At 39.5% G+C, this 16,438-nt stretch overlaps 1 protein-coding gene across 1 annotated transcript in view; it reads left to right on the top strand.

Moving 5' to 3' along the window:
• Positions 1 to 16,438, top strand: part of LOC307023402 (leukemia inhibitory factor receptor-like) — a 78,731-nt gene that overhangs the window by 55,454 nt on the left and 6,839 nt on the right. The window contains exons 7-14 of the mRNA XM_079656632.1: positions 2,206 to 2,345; positions 2,455 to 2,597; positions 2,882 to 3,035; positions 3,141 to 3,202; positions 6,374 to 6,596; positions 12,314 to 12,493; positions 12,591 to 12,692; positions 12,793 to 12,954. Coding sequence (XP_079512758.1) covers positions 2,206 to 2,345; positions 2,455 to 2,597; positions 2,882 to 3,035; positions 3,141 to 3,202; positions 6,374 to 6,596; positions 12,314 to 12,493; positions 12,591 to 12,692; positions 12,793 to 12,954 — 1,166 coding nt within the window. The remainder of the gene's footprint in view (positions 1 to 2,205; positions 2,346 to 2,454; positions 2,598 to 2,881; positions 3,036 to 3,140; positions 3,203 to 6,373; positions 6,597 to 12,313; positions 12,494 to 12,590; positions 12,693 to 12,792; positions 12,955 to 16,438) is intronic.

Here is a 16,438-nt window from a genome sequence, read left to right as displayed (position 1 = left end):
TTCAGAATCATAATGGACAGTCCAATCTATGTGTATAACCAATGGTGAGTGTTAGGGGTTTCACAACTACCAATATTTACTAGTCGACTAGTTTTTCAAAATAGTAGTCGACTAGTCGACTAGTCGTTACGTCATAATAGAGACACACAAAGAGAGGTTTACAACTGTATTTTCTATTGGAACTCATACAGTAACATTAAACACTGCATTTTAATTTGTGTTACATGGCTGAGTAAATAACAAACACTGGACTCACCAAAATCGACAGCAAAAAACTCTTGTTTACATAAATGCCACGTAAATCCAGTGCGCAACAGCGCATTGCGCAACACTTCACTGTCCTCCACGATAACGTCCACCTTTCCATATTTTTGGTTTGAACACCAATGCATCGACATGTGAGGGAAGGAGGCTTGACCGCTTTCGGGTGACAGTGTTGCCTGGCAGGGAAAAAACCCTCTCACTCGGGGTGCTTGTGGCTGGAATAGCCAGGTAGCTCCTCGAAAGCGGGGGAAGCGGTGCACGTTTTCTGCCCACCACTCCAGTGGATTATCCATTGTGGGGATATGCGGTGTCCGCTGGCATTAATCCTGTAGCTCATCATCCGCATCACTGTTGACCCGTGTTTTCTTGCTGTTCCTTTGCCTCTGTTCAGTGCTGACGCCAGTCCGTTGCTCACTGGTGCTAGCATTACTGCTAGTGCTAGCTGTCGGCAGCGGGTGTTTCATCTTCAGATGGTTGCGCATAGCAGATGCATTTGTATTGTACTTCAGTACAGCTGTACACAACTGACACTTCACTGTGGAGTTGGTTACATCTTCGTTGAAGTACTGCCATACATAAGAATGTTGGACGTGTTTTGTAGCATTTTGCAGCACCTCGTTTACCTCCATTTTTTTCCACGACTAGTCGACTAGGGCCTAAAGCGCCGACTAGTGGTAAAGGTAGTCGACTAGTCGACTAGTCCATTAGTTGGTGAAACCCCTAGTGAGTGTGTAAGAATGAGCTGGTGGCACCTGTGTAGCAGTAAATGACACGTGTGTGTGAGAGACTTTTGTGTTTCTGCCCCTGCAATTCCAGCACACGGTTGCAACATTGTTGATAAATTCAAGCACAGACACCTGTCTGCTCTCATATTCCCGCATTATGTCTTGCGGGAACCAATCTTAATTTTGTTCACACTCTATCCAAGCTGCAAATTTGGGGCGGGACACAATAAATAAAGCTTCGCCAGTTTGGGTCCTTATCACAACTGATCAAGATGGCCAAAAGATTCTCTGTTCAGAGGGCCTTGCAAATGATTTTGGAAGAGAGAGAACCATTTGATGATGATGTAGAGCAGCGGTTTTCAAAGTGTGAGGAGCGCCTCCCTGGGGGCGGCGCCAGAGAGCTTCAGGGGAGGCGCAGCGTGAGTGTCACTTGCACACTTTTGGCTGTCTGTGGAGACCGAGTTCCCCCACCTCGCTGATAGCCGGCACCGCCCTTTATTTTTTATGTTTTTAAATGACATCATTTAAGTTGCGCTGACAGGTGACCGAGGTCCGTTCAGCGGCCCGTTTCCACGCAGCGAGGCTCCCCCCCAGTTGACAGTTCACGAGAAACAGCAGTGAGTCATTTCAAATGGCATGCTCAAAAATGAGAAAGTTAGACAGCAAAAACAGAGCATTTAATTACATTTTCTCTTACTGGACCTCTTTGAAATGCAATTGAATACCCCTGCATTATAGCAACAACAACAATAATAATATTAATAGCAATAATAATTGCGAGGGGAGGCTCACCTTCCCACACTTTGAAAAACCCCGATGTCGAGGAACAGGAAGATGTTTCAGAATGTGAGGATCACATTTCTGAGAATTCTGAGTCCGACAGTGACTTTGAAGAAGAGGATGAGATTGAGCATCAGCTAGTTACAAAAAAAAGAGGTCAGCAGGCAAAAAAACGAGTAGCACTTTAGTGAAAAGTTAATTAATGTGATCTAACAAATGTAAAAGGGCAAATATTAACCATGTATATGATATATGATGAATCTATCTACATCTATTGAGTATTTTAACATAAAATAGTTTGATTGTGTTGAATTGAAGCCAAAAAAGACAGCGGGGCCACCAGACCCACCCACGAACACTGGCTGAGTAACAAAAATATGAACACCACACAAGGGATATGTAAGAAAAGTGAGGTAAACTGTCTTTCATCTTTCAGGCCATGCCCAATGCCGTCTGAGGGTAGATGCTCTCAAAAGGTGGAGAAAGTAGGTGTTGGTGAGAGAAACTGGAGATTGACAGCACAAAATGAGTTTGGGAAGGCTGAGCTTTCAGACACTGCAGACCTATCCAAGAGAGGTATGCCTTTTATGAAAACAAGCATTGATTTGTGAAATTTGTAAAATTAGATTGCTGACATTTTTTTTTATCTTTGAATTCAGCTGAAGTTCTTTGTCTTTTGTTTCAGTGCATATGTTTGCTCCTAATGGAGTGAAAGCTTTGACTGTGAATGCCAGAAGTGTCATCCTGCAGTGGGACTGGACAGTGCAACAGTACAACATTCTCAATATGACTTGCCAAGTACACATGTGCTGTGGTGAAATTACCATTGTAAGTTGATAAAAGAAGGATGCTGATACATTAGCATCTTCATTTCTTAAATATATTTTTAGGCAAGAGAGTGTCTTTATTGGAGGTGCAGATTTGAAGGGGGGATAGAGGAGAGCAAATTGCCTGAGATGTTCAGCAGGGCTCAGAAGTCAAACTTACTTGGTAGCGGACACCAACTCCTCTAACCACCTAGTTATCAAATGGCTTTATTAGCTTTAAAATAAAGTAAAATCCATTTCTGAACTACACTACCGTCCTCATTATTGTCAATATTGTGTTCCCAGATTGAACACTTTGGAGTTGGTCTTAATTGTGCAGTTTTGAATGGCTTGATACCAAATTGGACGTATAATGTGACAGTAAGATGTGGAACAGCACAATATTTCTGGAAATGGAGTGACTGGAGCAAGAAAGTCCTCTTTCAAACCTATGGTGATGGTAGGAAACTTAAAAAGGAAAATAGTTTAAAATGTTATCCTATAATGGCAATATAACAGACAATGTTTCCATTTTATGGTCACTGATTGTATATTTGTCCCACAGTTCCAGAAGCTCTTGATGTGTGGATGCAGATGGAGGGCAACCAAATAAAGATTATCTGGAAAGTAAGTCAGATTTGAAGGCATCACTTTCTCATTATTTGCTATTTATTAGTTGATATACTGTATTTGTGGACCCTATTAAATAATTTGGGTTTATTAAAACCCAAATTATTTTTTAATTCATGGCATCCCAAAAGTTGTTCAAATTATTGACTAAAAGAGTAAACTGTTAAGCATTATAAAATAAAAATGATTAACCATTTTCAAGAAGCTTTATTGGTGATTGTGGTGCAGCATAGAGACACGCTCGTGCACTGTTAGCACTGTTTTATGCATGCCCACTGAACCTCGCGGGAGCGCGCACAGCGTAAAGCAAAAACTCTCAGACATTTTAATGATTTGTACAGCAAAGTTAAGTTTGGAAACGGTATCATTTCCTTTTTGGCAGGCATGCATAACGCGGCATAACACCGGAGCCTCGCTGCGGGGAAGCTTTGACCATAGGCGGAGTTTACTGACGTCAGTACACAGTCCCAACTATTGCATGGGGTGCTATGGATACAATAAAGCCAGCGCTCACCGCACTGAGTTTGACTTTTCCAATGCCCGCCGTACACACACACTCATATGGTTTGTTCTAATCACTCCCCCCAACAGTGCATTACATAACTGTACAACTTATCATAACTGTGCACATCTTATACTTATTTGATAACTACTATATCCCTTGGTTACTTGAACACGCTACAATATTATTAACCAGTGTCCTACCTTATTAAAATATTGATATACAAAATATTTGTATTGGAACAGTTTTCGACATAGTAATGATGTAACATATTTCAGCAACTAGGGGGGGCAATGCCCCCCCTGTCCCCCCGCAAAATCCGCCTAAGCCTTTGACGCTGTTCCAAGTTTGTTCTAATCTGTCAAAATTAGGGACTGCTTTCAGACGGAAAATATTTGGTTAACGCGACCTCTGGTAGTAAATGACACTACATTGAACTACGCATTACAATGGCTATCAGAGAAAATAAGTAATAATTAAAATATTTGTGTGGCTTTAGATATATAAATATAATTATATAAAGTAGGCTTTACTACATTTTGAAAAAAGAAAATCTGAATTCTTAACATTGTGAAGCAGGCAGAAATGTATTGGTCTTGGTACTTAATATGCCTGTTCTTATGGTGGCTCCTGCAACTGTCAGTATACAGTATACATCGAACAGGACTTTGGTAACTCTCATTCACTGGGTTCCATTTTTCAAAAAGACCAATCCATGAGATCAATGAGAAGTCAATGGTGACATTTTTCTTCCATGAGGTATTAAAAGCGGAAAATCAAAGGGATTCAACAAATAGTAGAAGAGCACACGTTTTCCCTTGTTTGTGAGTGCTGTAGAGCAGGGGTTCCCAAAGTGGGGGTCGCGACCCCCCGGGGGGTGGCGAGAACCCGACTTGGGGTCGCGAGATGATTACAAAATAAAAATGGAAAATTAAAAAAAAATAATCAAAAAAATTAATAAATTTTTTGTAATCAATTTTTTTTTTTATATTATTATTAATAATAACGTTTGCATAGACATTTTTCAGGGGCGGACTAGCAATCTGTATAATTTCCCCGCAACGAGGCTCCCCCTTTGACAATCTAGCGCAGTGTTTCTCAAACTTTTTCATACCACCAGGACCACTTAACCAATAAAAAACACTCAAGGACCACCTAACTCCACAAATATCTAAAAACAATAGGCCTGCTTACCCATTCCAACAGTATATAACAAATTACAGCCTAATAATGACAGCTTAACCTTCTCTATATCGCCTCGTTCACACATTAAATCAACAATACAAATACAACTACAGATTGTATAAGCATTTAGTTCAAATGCGATTTAAAATCCTCTAAGGTTTTACACCTGTTATTATGAAATGTAGACTACATTTATTACGAGTTTATATCCGAGCCAACAGACTCACAGATTGTTGGCTACTGAGAGATATGCAAAATACACTGCATGTAGTACGACACAAACCTCCGCTGTGGATTTTCAAAACAAAATACAATAAAACTATGGTCGCAGGCCCAAGTTTAACTCTCTGAGGCCTGCATGGTCTGCCTACAAAACAAAAATAAAAAAACGTTTATGCAGCCCCAACAACAACATCAGATGCATATATTAGATAATAATCTCTATCTCACTCCTAACACATCTAAATCTACTTTCAGCATGGATACATGTTCATAAAATACATCCATTGTTTGTTCTATATGCTTCTTGAAATCCTAAAAAATACATCGTTTTTCTAGAACAGATTACAAATCGCCTGAAAATGGTACAAACAAGTGGCAACATGTTTGACGAAGGTTTGGCGCTGGGCTATATCATGCAATCGAAAGTGAAACTTAAGCTTGCTCCATTGCGGATATATTCCCACGAGAGGGCGGAAAACTGAAATTAATTCACGACCCCCTTCGACAGGGGGTCGCCAGTCTCTTGCACTGTTATTTTGGGGGTCGCGGGCTGAAAAGTTTGGGAACCCCTGCTGTAGAAGAGGTCATATAAGCTGAGTATAGCATCTTCTGCTGCTCCAGACAAACTGCATTAAGTTGCGGAAGTACAAAGTGTGTGGACCCAAAAGCACGGAAGAAGATTGAAGGGATAAGATTGATGAAGATTGTGCAAGGGAGTGGGATGTCTTTAATTCTGTTTCCTACCCACTTTTTCCACGTTGGTTTCACCACTTAAGGAGGAAATGCATGTTGTATTGAATCCAGTAGTACGGATTGATTGGAAAAATGCGGCTCCGTGGATGGCTGCTGTGTCTCGAGCTCCTCTCCAACATTACATTTTTATGGTTTTATTTTGGTGTTTGTTTTTAACTTTTACGCACTGGACCATGTTTATTCTCCTGTCCGACAAGGATCTAAAGCTCTCCCTGGCCCTCTATTTGGCAAATTGGCCCACATTTATTGTTTTTTATTTGATGTATTGTTTGCTGTCTTATATATACAGTATATTTATGTTACATTGTTGGAGGGACCTGGGATTTAAGATTTTAATTTCTTGAACTACACTGTAGTTTTGAGATGTTGACCGCAGGCAGTATGAAACATTCCAGAGTACCAATGTGGAGCCAAGAGGACTGTTCCATAGCTGCAAACTCATTTTATAATTGTTTCTGTGAATGTTTCAGCAGGTAAGCTGATGTCCTAATGTTATCTCTCTCCAGATGACACAGGCCAAACTAAGTCATGGACTCATCAAAGGCTATGAAGTGATCTGGAGAAAGACCACAGAGAAACAACAACACCATAGAACCAACTTGGCTTTCAACAAACAAAGTTTTTCCCTCAGTCTGAACAGTACTAAAGAATATATCGTCACAGTTACAGCTAGGAATATAAACGGCAGCTCAACTCCATCCACCATCACCATTCCCAGCCTCAATCCAGGTATTAAAATAACAGAATTACAGATTTCTTAATATCTGGCAAGCATGGGTGTCACTTTGTTTTTAACCTGTTAAGCCCAATTCCCCCAATTCCCCCACTGCACTGGTAAGGTAAAACCAGGCCGACTAATAAGTGCTTTCTTTGTAACTTTGACCTGCTTGACTGAATACACAAAAAACAATGAAGAAAGAGTTATCTCTGGGCTGCTTCAGTGCCAGCTGCTCCCCCCGGGACCCGAAAATGGCGTAGCCTGTACTTCAACATCAATGCATACGAATGGGCTCGATATATGCTGTATTGAACCAATAAACTAACACAAACTAACTATATCACTATAACATGATGATGATGATGATGATGATGATGATGATGATGATGATGATGATGATGATGTTGATAAAGAATGCATCTAACGTTCCGCTGTTCATTATAATACAAACACAGAGCATTAAACAAACCATCATGCTCTTACTTTGAAATCGTGAGGTAATGTCGTCAACAGCAGGCCATCACGTATTTTCCGAAAATAAAGGTAGGATAACGCTTTCTAAAAACATTCTTAAAATGTTTGGTAATAACCTTCTTAAAATGAATTTGTATTTATGTTGCCAGAATGTTATTATTTTAGAGAAGGATAACATGGTTTATGTTAAAGAAATTATGCAAATGTTCTATGGTAACCATTTACTAAAATATGTTTACATTATTTGAACATAAAAACATAATATTCCTGTAATTGTTCAACTCAAAATTCCTGGGTAAGTGGACTGACCACTGTGGTCATTAGGATGCTTATGATAGTTTACTTAACTATTGGAATTTGACTATTAACACATGTAAAAGGATGACACGGAATCAGCAGGTGAAAGTAACATTTGTTTATTAGAAAAGGGGAGCTGGGAGTGGAGGTTGGTTATGGCGGCAGTGGGAAACAGTTGTTCCAGGGTGGGTAGAGGGGCCTGGCTGGTCTTGGGAGTGTGGAAGGCCTTGGATTCCTCCTGGGAGAGACACAAAAATGAGTGTGAGGCAAAAGCAGGCAAAGTTGTCAAAGAATATGCTGGTAAAAAGCTGGAGCGGCACGCAACAAACCGTTCACGGCAACAATCCGGCAGGGATTGAGTGCAGGCTGCAGGCTTTCATAGTGTGGCTGACGAGCAGGTTGCCGGTGTGGTTGATTGGAGATTGCTCCCAGCCGTGTAGAGCATACCAGCAGGCAGAGAGAGAGCCACACAGTAGAAAGAAACACATACAAACACTAACAGGGGTTTCAGGGACGGGCAGTGATAGTCGGTCCGTTCTTCTATATGTCTGTCTTTGGTTTTCTAAGTGTTATTCGATCCATATGACAATAGAGATACGTATGTGCAGAAACAAAAAGAAAAACTTGGGGTATAATGTTCGAACAATGTTATCCCCAAACATTTTAAGAATGTGTTTAGAGAACGTTATCCTACCTTTCAGAAGTACATTCTAGGAACCAAAATAAAACTTCTCGATGAAACCATTCCTAGAACAATGAATGGTAACATTCTCAGAATGTTTTTAGAACCAACAATGTCTAGCTGGGAACTCAGACATGCCAACGCAAACATGCAATATCATGAATTACGTGCTTGTTTTTTTCTAAAAAGGAAAATATGGTCAGATTTCTTTTAAACATCCTTTTCAAACAAATGCAAAAACTTTGTTTTTTAAAGTGCACTACAAATAAATCTGACGTTGACCATGACCATGTTAATATTTCGCATTTCACAGGAACATTTTATAAAAAAATAATAACCTCCTGAAAACATTATCCAAATGTTGCTTCCAAAATGTTCTTCTTTGGTTATCATGTAACATTGAGTGAATGTTCTATAAAAGAACATCTTTAATGTGTTACCCCAACAACGTCCAAAACACATCCTTAGAATTTTGGAGGCAAAACATTCCACCTTTGTTGACTTATCACATTAAAGGAACATTTTATAAAACACTTTCTGTCATCTCAGGCCTCAATAACATCCTGAAAACATTTTCAGAATGTTGCTTGGAGAATGTTCTTTATTTGTTATCATGTAACATTGAGGGAACGTTTTATATAGAACATCTTTAATGTGTTACCCAACAACGTCCAAAACACGTCCTTAGAATGTTGCAGGCAAAACGTTCCACCTTTGTTAACATATCACATGAAAGGCCTCAATAACATCCTCAAAACATCCTCTGAATGTTGCAGTTAAAACGTTATGTCTTAGTTAACCTTAAACCTTATAGGAACATTATTTGAACAAATAAACCTCCTAAAAAGTTTCTTTGAACATCAGATTAAAACGTTTCTTTAAAACCTTGTTAGAACCAATAGGTAACGTTAGCCAAAGTTGTGAGAACGTTCCCCGCTAGCTGGGATGTATTTATTATAAACGTTAGTCCTTAACATCTATCACTGTGTATATCACCATTCAAACATATTTTAAAAGTTGAACAAACCCCACACAGCTCTGTGAAATGTTGACTTTATTTAATCATTTCAGTAAAAACTAACATTCATATTTCTCTTTTGGATTATAATACTGATGAACGTTAAAAACAAAGCATTTTGGCAACTTACCACATACGTTTTAAAATGCTTAATAACCACCGTAAGTTTCATGATATAATTTCTCCGTCATAATCGGTTGTTTCCGTGAACGGCCAACTGTTGTGTGATGGCGAATGCTGCGGCTGCTAGGCATTGTGGGGCAGCATTTTCTCCTCTCCTTTCGGTAAGTGAGGTTCAGTGGTTCCTAAGCTAAAGGAGTTTATAAAGGAAGTTTGAAACCTCCTTTCCTATCATGTAGAGCAGTGGTTCTCAACCTGTGGTACGCGTACCACTGGTGGTACGCCAGCTCCCGCTAGTGGTACGTGGAGGAATCTGACATATATAAAAAAAAAAAAAAAGATTAATTAATATATATATATATATTTTTTTTATTCAAAGGTGCGGTCGGTAATTTTGGAGAAACCAGCTCGAGTGAGCTAGAATTTGAAAATACACAACCGGAAAAAATATGCCACTTCCTTGCAGAGCCTTCCACAGATGACATTTTTTAAAGGATTTTTTGTCAAAGCACTTCAGATATCCATTGCTATCGGGATGTTAAGAGCATTCCATGGAATATAACAAAAGTGTATCTCGAGCCGGTTTCTCAAACGTACCTACCCCACCTTTAACCTTTACACATAACACAGACATATAAAATACAGGAAACAGAACTAAGTAAACAAAAAGACGAAAAGCAGTGGCTACATTGTGCACATTTGGGACATTAAGGTACACTATTATTACTGCAAGAGCAGCTGATGGTAAGGACCTCAGACAACTTCAATTTAAAACAGGCTATAGGGACAAGTGCCATCAGTTTGAGGCTTGATTGAATAACATTAATTAAAAAATAAATCATACTATCAACATACTACAACGAATGAAAATAAGCTTGAGATAATTGAAACTGTGGTTTAAATTAGTTCTAATAGGCTATTGCTGTTTTTAGATTTAGAAACGAAAACATTTTTTTTTAAATTTCTGGCGTTGCTAATTACGACCTTACTACCCGCTAACGTTGCAAGCAAGCTAAAGAAAGAAGAAAGCTGAATGATGTTAAAAACGTGGCTCAAAACGGGAGGTATTCGGAAGAGAGGTACAGAGGAGAATATTACCAGCTAAAGTGAACAAGTGAATGAGGAGGAGGACAGTCATCAACCGAGCACAAGCGCAGGCTCCACAAGCAACGCAAAAGTGATATGCACAGCCGCTGTGATGGAGGAGAGAAGTGACTCAGGAAGAAGGCATTTGCTCAAATAATGGAGAGAAGGCTGTGACCGAGGTCAAACACTGAAAAAGCACACACTTGTCCTTAATTGTTGTCTTTTTTCTTATCTATTTTCTTTTTTACTTTGCCACCACAGAAATGGCAATAGCAAACATCAGCAGACTGAAGATGAGCTATTAGCCCTTAGGCTCATCTGCTCCTGGAGGCTTTCATTATTATTGTGGAACTGAATTCCCAAGAGGACATTTTCTGTTACGATGAAGGTGGTTGCAGGAGGCCTAAATTCAAACTTTGGTATAGGTCCAGGAAATGACATGTGTGTACAGTTAACATTTGTTGTGTGAGAATAAGTTATTATTTTGTTCTTTATATTCTCACTTGTGGTGAGAGAGAGAGAGAGAGAGAGAGAGAGAGAGAGAGAGAGAGAGAGAGAGAGAGAGAGAGAGAGAGAGAGAGAGAGAGAGAGAGAGAGAGAGAGAGAGAGAGAGATACATTTGCCTCCGAGTCCTGCATGGACTGTATTTTATCATTGGTCATATGGTGGTACTTGAAGAGCCAACTATTTTCTCGGGTGGTACTTGGTGTAAAAAGGTGGAGAACCACTGATGTAGAGAATTTGAACGGCACTTATTAAGAGTTATGCGCCCAAACATCTTAAGAAAGTTATCACCAAAAATGTTAAGAATGTTTTTAGAGAACGTTATCCTACCTTTCAGAACAACATTCTGGGAACCAAACTAAAACTTCCCGCTGAAAACGTTTTAAGAATAGTAGGGCATAATGTTCTAACAATGTTATCAACCACATCTTAAGAAGGTTATCAACAACATCTTAGGAAGGTCATCAAAAACATCTTAAGAAGGTCATCAAAAACATCTCAAGAAGGTTATTACCAAGCATTTCAAGAATGTTTTTAAAGAACGTTATCCTACCTTTCAGAAGAACATTCTGGGAACCAAAATAAAACGTCCCGCTGAAAACGTTTTAAGAACAGTAGGGCATAATGTTCTAATAATGTTATCAAAAAGATCTTAAGAAGGTTATCAAAAACATCTTAAGAAGGTTATCACCAAACATTTCCAGAATGTTTTTAAAGAACGCTATCCAACCTTTCAGAAGAACATTCTGGGAACCAAACTAAAACTTCCCGCTGAAAACGTTTTAAGAATAGTAGGGCATAATGTTCTAACAATGTTATCAACCACATCTTAAGAAGGTTATCAACAACATCTTAAGAAGGTCATCAAAAACATCTTAAGAAGGTCATCAAAAACATCTCAAGAAGGTTATTACCAAGCATTTCAAGAATGTTTTTAAAGAACGTTATCCTACCTTTCAGAAGAACATTCTGGGAACCAAAATAAAACGTCCCACTGAAAACATTTTAAGAACAGTAGGGCATAATGTTCTAATAATGTTATCAAAAAGATCTTAAGAAGGTTATCAAAAACATCTTAAGAAGGTTATCAACAAACATTTCCAGAATGTTTTTAAAGAACGTTATCCAACCTTTCAGAAGAACATTCTGGGAACCAAACTAAAACTTCCCGCTGAAAACGTTTTAAGAATAGTAGGGCATAATGTTCTAACAATGTTATCAACCACATCTTAAGAAGGTTATCAAAAACATCTTAAGAAGGTCATCAAAAACATTTCAAGAAGGTTATTACCAAGCATTTCAAGAATGTTTTTAAAGAACGTTATCCTACCTTTCAGAAGAACATTCTGCGAACCAAAATAAAACGCCCCGCTGAAAACGTTTTAAGAACTGTAGGGCATAATGTTCTAATAATGTTCTCAAAAACATCTTAAGAAGGTTATCAAAAACATCTTAAGAAGGTTATCACCAAACATTTCAAGAATGTTTTAAAGAACGTTATCCTACCTTTATGTCAAACCTAAGTTTCAAAGAGTCTTCATTTTCAGCTGGACACAGAGTGAACACTTCTCGGATCATTGGCAGTAACAGGGGCTTCAACCTGTCCTGGTCTGCCAGTCCTGCCGCCAGCTGTGGGTACATAGTGGACTGGTGTCCTACGTCAGGGCCTTGCACTGTGGACTGGCTGAGAGTGCCTCCCAATAAGACCAATGCCAAAGTATTTTCAAGTAAGTTGTATTATTTCCCCACAAAACAGTTATCAATGTAACATTACATTTGATTGTGTTACAGCACAACAGCTCTCCTGTTATTTCTTTACCCCAGAAAACTTCACCGACGGACAAAGATTCTCATTTTCCGTGTACGCCTGCACCCAGGGAGCTCCACTGCTACTGGACAAAAGAGAGGGCTATTTCACAGAGAAAAGTATGATTGAATCAATTGACTTTTCTGTGGACAAATGCTTGCATTACAAATGTGTCAGTGGCATAAAATAGTACTTACACTGTTTTACCCATTTTGTCAGGTATAAAAGAAGGCCTGTTTAAGTCATTGAAGGGGAAACAGCAGGATTCCGATTTTGAAGTATCCTGGGACCCTATATATCTAAAAGAGCAGACTGCTTTCATACAAGGATATGTCCTGTATTGTTTGGACAACAGCAATACAGTCATCAATTTCAGCACAGGTAATGATAATAATGCATTTTATTTACACTGAACAAAAATATAAACGCAAGAGTTTTGTTTTTGCTCCCATTTTTCATGAGATAAACTCAAAGATCTAAAACATTTTCTATATACACAAAATAACCATTTCTCTCAAATATTGTTCACAAACCTAAAAGAATCTGTGATAGTGAGCACTTCCCCTTTGCCGAGATAATCCATCCCACCTCACAGGTGTGGCATATCAAGATGCTGATTAGACAGCATGATTATTGCACAGGTGTGCCTTAGGCTGGCCACAATAAAAGGCCACTCTGAAACGTGCAGTTTTGCTTTATTGGGGGGGTCTGGGGGGGTAAAAACAAAAAGTGTTGCGTTTATATTTTTGTTCAGTGTATATAGGCACCTTTTTAAGGCTCTGAAAGTCATCGTAAAAAGGTACAAAAACAAAATACCTGCAATAAAACAAGACATAATCAATAAGAACAGAGGATGTGTGATGAATAGTGATCAGGGTGGATATGTCAGTGTGAAGAAAAATGTTTTGAGACGTGATTTGAAAATGGAGAGAGAGTCAGTATTCCGGATGCCCGGTGGGAGGAAGTTCCAGAGGAGGGGGTGCCGAGCTGCCGAAGGCTCTGGACCCCATGGTGGTTAAGGGAGACCAGAGAGAAGAGAGAAGAGAGTTGCAGTATTTGATGCGTGGAGGGACCAGGGCAGTGGAGGCGCAAGGGTATGGCTGGGGTAGGCTACAGCCATACCAAGAAATGGCTTAGCCCCACCTTAGCCCCACCATGAAAAATGATGTTAAAGTAAGCAAAATAAAGTCTGTCAACTCGCGGAGTAAATTGCACAGACAGCAGTTTGTAAGATTGATTTCAGTAGCCACTTGTCTGGAAATACCGAAGACTAGAAACGGTTTTGAAAACTTTTGTCACGTAGTGATCGTCTTCTCAATAAAACATCTTTGATAATGTATTCTGGCCAATCAGAATCACGATAACGGCGTGGTGTTGTTGCAGGAAGTCCCGACGGAGAATAATGTTGCTGTAGTACATCTCTATATACATTGATACAACATTACGTGTTGATAGAAATCAACACGTAATGAAATAAGACCCCACGGTTTGATGATTGATAGGTGTGTGGGCTGTCTTTCATTTTGACACACAGAATAATGGGGGCTATCCACCCTTATCCACAAAAGTAATTCGCAGAGCCTCTTCCCTCTTCTCTCTGTGAGGAGCAGCAGGTTCAGCTTTCAGAACAAAGTAACAAAAAACTAAAATGGCATTCATTTTTTTAAATGTGTAGTAATAGATTTTTTTTTTTTCTTCTCAAGAGAGTACCAGAATGTGTATTTTATGTTAGTATTTCAAAAAGTCTCCTGGGGGAGAATCCCCCCAGATCCCCCTGCAGGGGTTGGGTTTTCAACATGTCAACTCTTTCACCTTTGGGGAAATTGCAGAATTGGCTCCAGGTCGCCCTTTTTATTTACTACAAGACAAACTCTTTATTTCATACAGTTCAATTTGGATTGAGACAGGGAAATAATCTAAACCTGACACGTGTCGTTTCACTGTCAAGGGGGACGATATAGCGTGTATGTAATTACATGGCAAATACTGAATTGAGCCCCACCACTGTATGGGTTAGCCCTACCATAGATTACCCAACAAAAATACTCTGGATCCGCCACTGGACCAGGGTGTGAACAAGGATGGCAGTGCTGTTCGGTGTGAGGGACGGCGGAGGCGGTTAATGCTACGTATATGGAAATAAGCAGACCGAATGACATAACTTATGAGAAATTTGAAGGAAAGTCTGCTGTCGAGGATGACACCCAGACTCTTAACCTGAGGGGAGGTCGAGACTGAGGAGTTGCCGATGGAAATGGAGAAACTGTCAGGTTTGGTTAGGGTGGATTTGGTGCCAATGAGGAGAACCTCAGTCTTATCACTGTCATGAGGAGGTTGTTAATGATTTTCACCAGAGATGTTTCTGTGCTGTAAAGGGGACGGAAACCAGATTAAAATTGTTCGTAGAGGTTATTGTCCGACAAATGGGTAGGGTCCTTGGATGCATTTGTTTTTTTGGGGTCTGCACCAAGTTTCTTAAAGATCTCCTATCATGCTATTTGTAGGCATATATTATGGGTTATATTATATGGGATCAGATATGCAAATATCATGCATTTTAGACATTCCTCATATCCCTCTTTCAGCCCTTTTAGAAAATGGCTGATTCTCTGCTGGACCCGCCCCCTTTTGAGCACCGCCCACACTGTCAGTTCTGTGACTAAATGCTGTCGTGATTAAACGCCATATCATGTTCCAAACCACTTCATGGATTATTTCTGAAACCGCATGGAGCTCAAATGCTTCTTTTCTTGCGGGTTTAGGTGAGTTCCTTTTTGTATTTCTTGCTTTTTTACACATACTTTCTCCAGTAAAAGAAAATGTTTTAATGTCGATTAATCGCATGATGTCCATAGTTAATCGCGATTAATCGCAAATTAATCGCACATTTTGTATCTGTTCTAAATGTACCTTAGAGGAATATTTTTCAAGTTTGTAATACTCTTATCATGAGTGGACAAATATGCTTTATGCAAATGTTTGTTTATTATCATTGGAACAATGGCAAATATTCTCCTGAATATTTTCAATACAACAGCCTGGCACTTCTCTCTCTCTCTTACACTCTCTCCCAACCCTTTCTACTTATTTGCACTGATCCAGTTGCTCAAACAGACAAGCCTGTTTAAAGTTGTCGGCGAAATGCAGCTCCTCTGTCTTCATCTTCAGTCAAAGCATGAGACTGAAGTTCCCAATGTGGGTCAAAATAATGCGCTGTGATGTGCAGTCGACACGTTGGACACGATCCAAATTATCTAACGCAGCCCCTCATCCTTCACAATGTTAAGCTGTAGCCACCCATGTAGCTATCGCTGTTGTTGTCCAGGCGTCTCCCCGGCAAAATTTCAAGCGTGGTCTGCCGCAAATCAGTTCGAAACCCGCCTCGGCCGCCACTGCGTCAGGCCGTTGTGTCCTGGCAAAACACTTCACCCTAATTTGCTCCTGTGGGTATTGTCCACAGTAATAACTGTTACATGTCTAATATGTGTGATATGTCATGTAAAGCGCTTTGAGCACCTGGAAAAGCGCTCTAATGAAAATGTAATGAATTATTATTATTATTATTATAAAAGACATCAAAAGGTGCATTTTGCATGATAGGACACCTTTAATCCCTACTATAGTTGCCACTGTCTACTGTACACCTAAGCCAGATAATGATTTCACAAATGCATTTGCTGCTTTCCTCACGCATCTCTGCTCACTCTCCCCTAACATAATATGGCTGGGAGATTTTTATGAAATGTGGATATTATGAACAATGCAAAAAAAAAAACGCAAGACAAAAAGCATTTGAGCTCCATACTTTTTCAGATATAATCCTTGATGTGGTTTGGAACATGATATGGCATTTATTCACAGCATT

Source organism: Notothenia rossii (assembly GCF_949606895.1).
Source record: "Notothenia rossii genome assembly, chromosome: 11".
NCBI lineage: Eukaryota > Metazoa > Chordata > Actinopteri > Perciformes > Nototheniidae > Notothenia > Notothenia rossii.
Note: the sequence above shows the minus strand (reverse complement) of the source record. Positions and strands in the feature narration are given on the sequence as shown.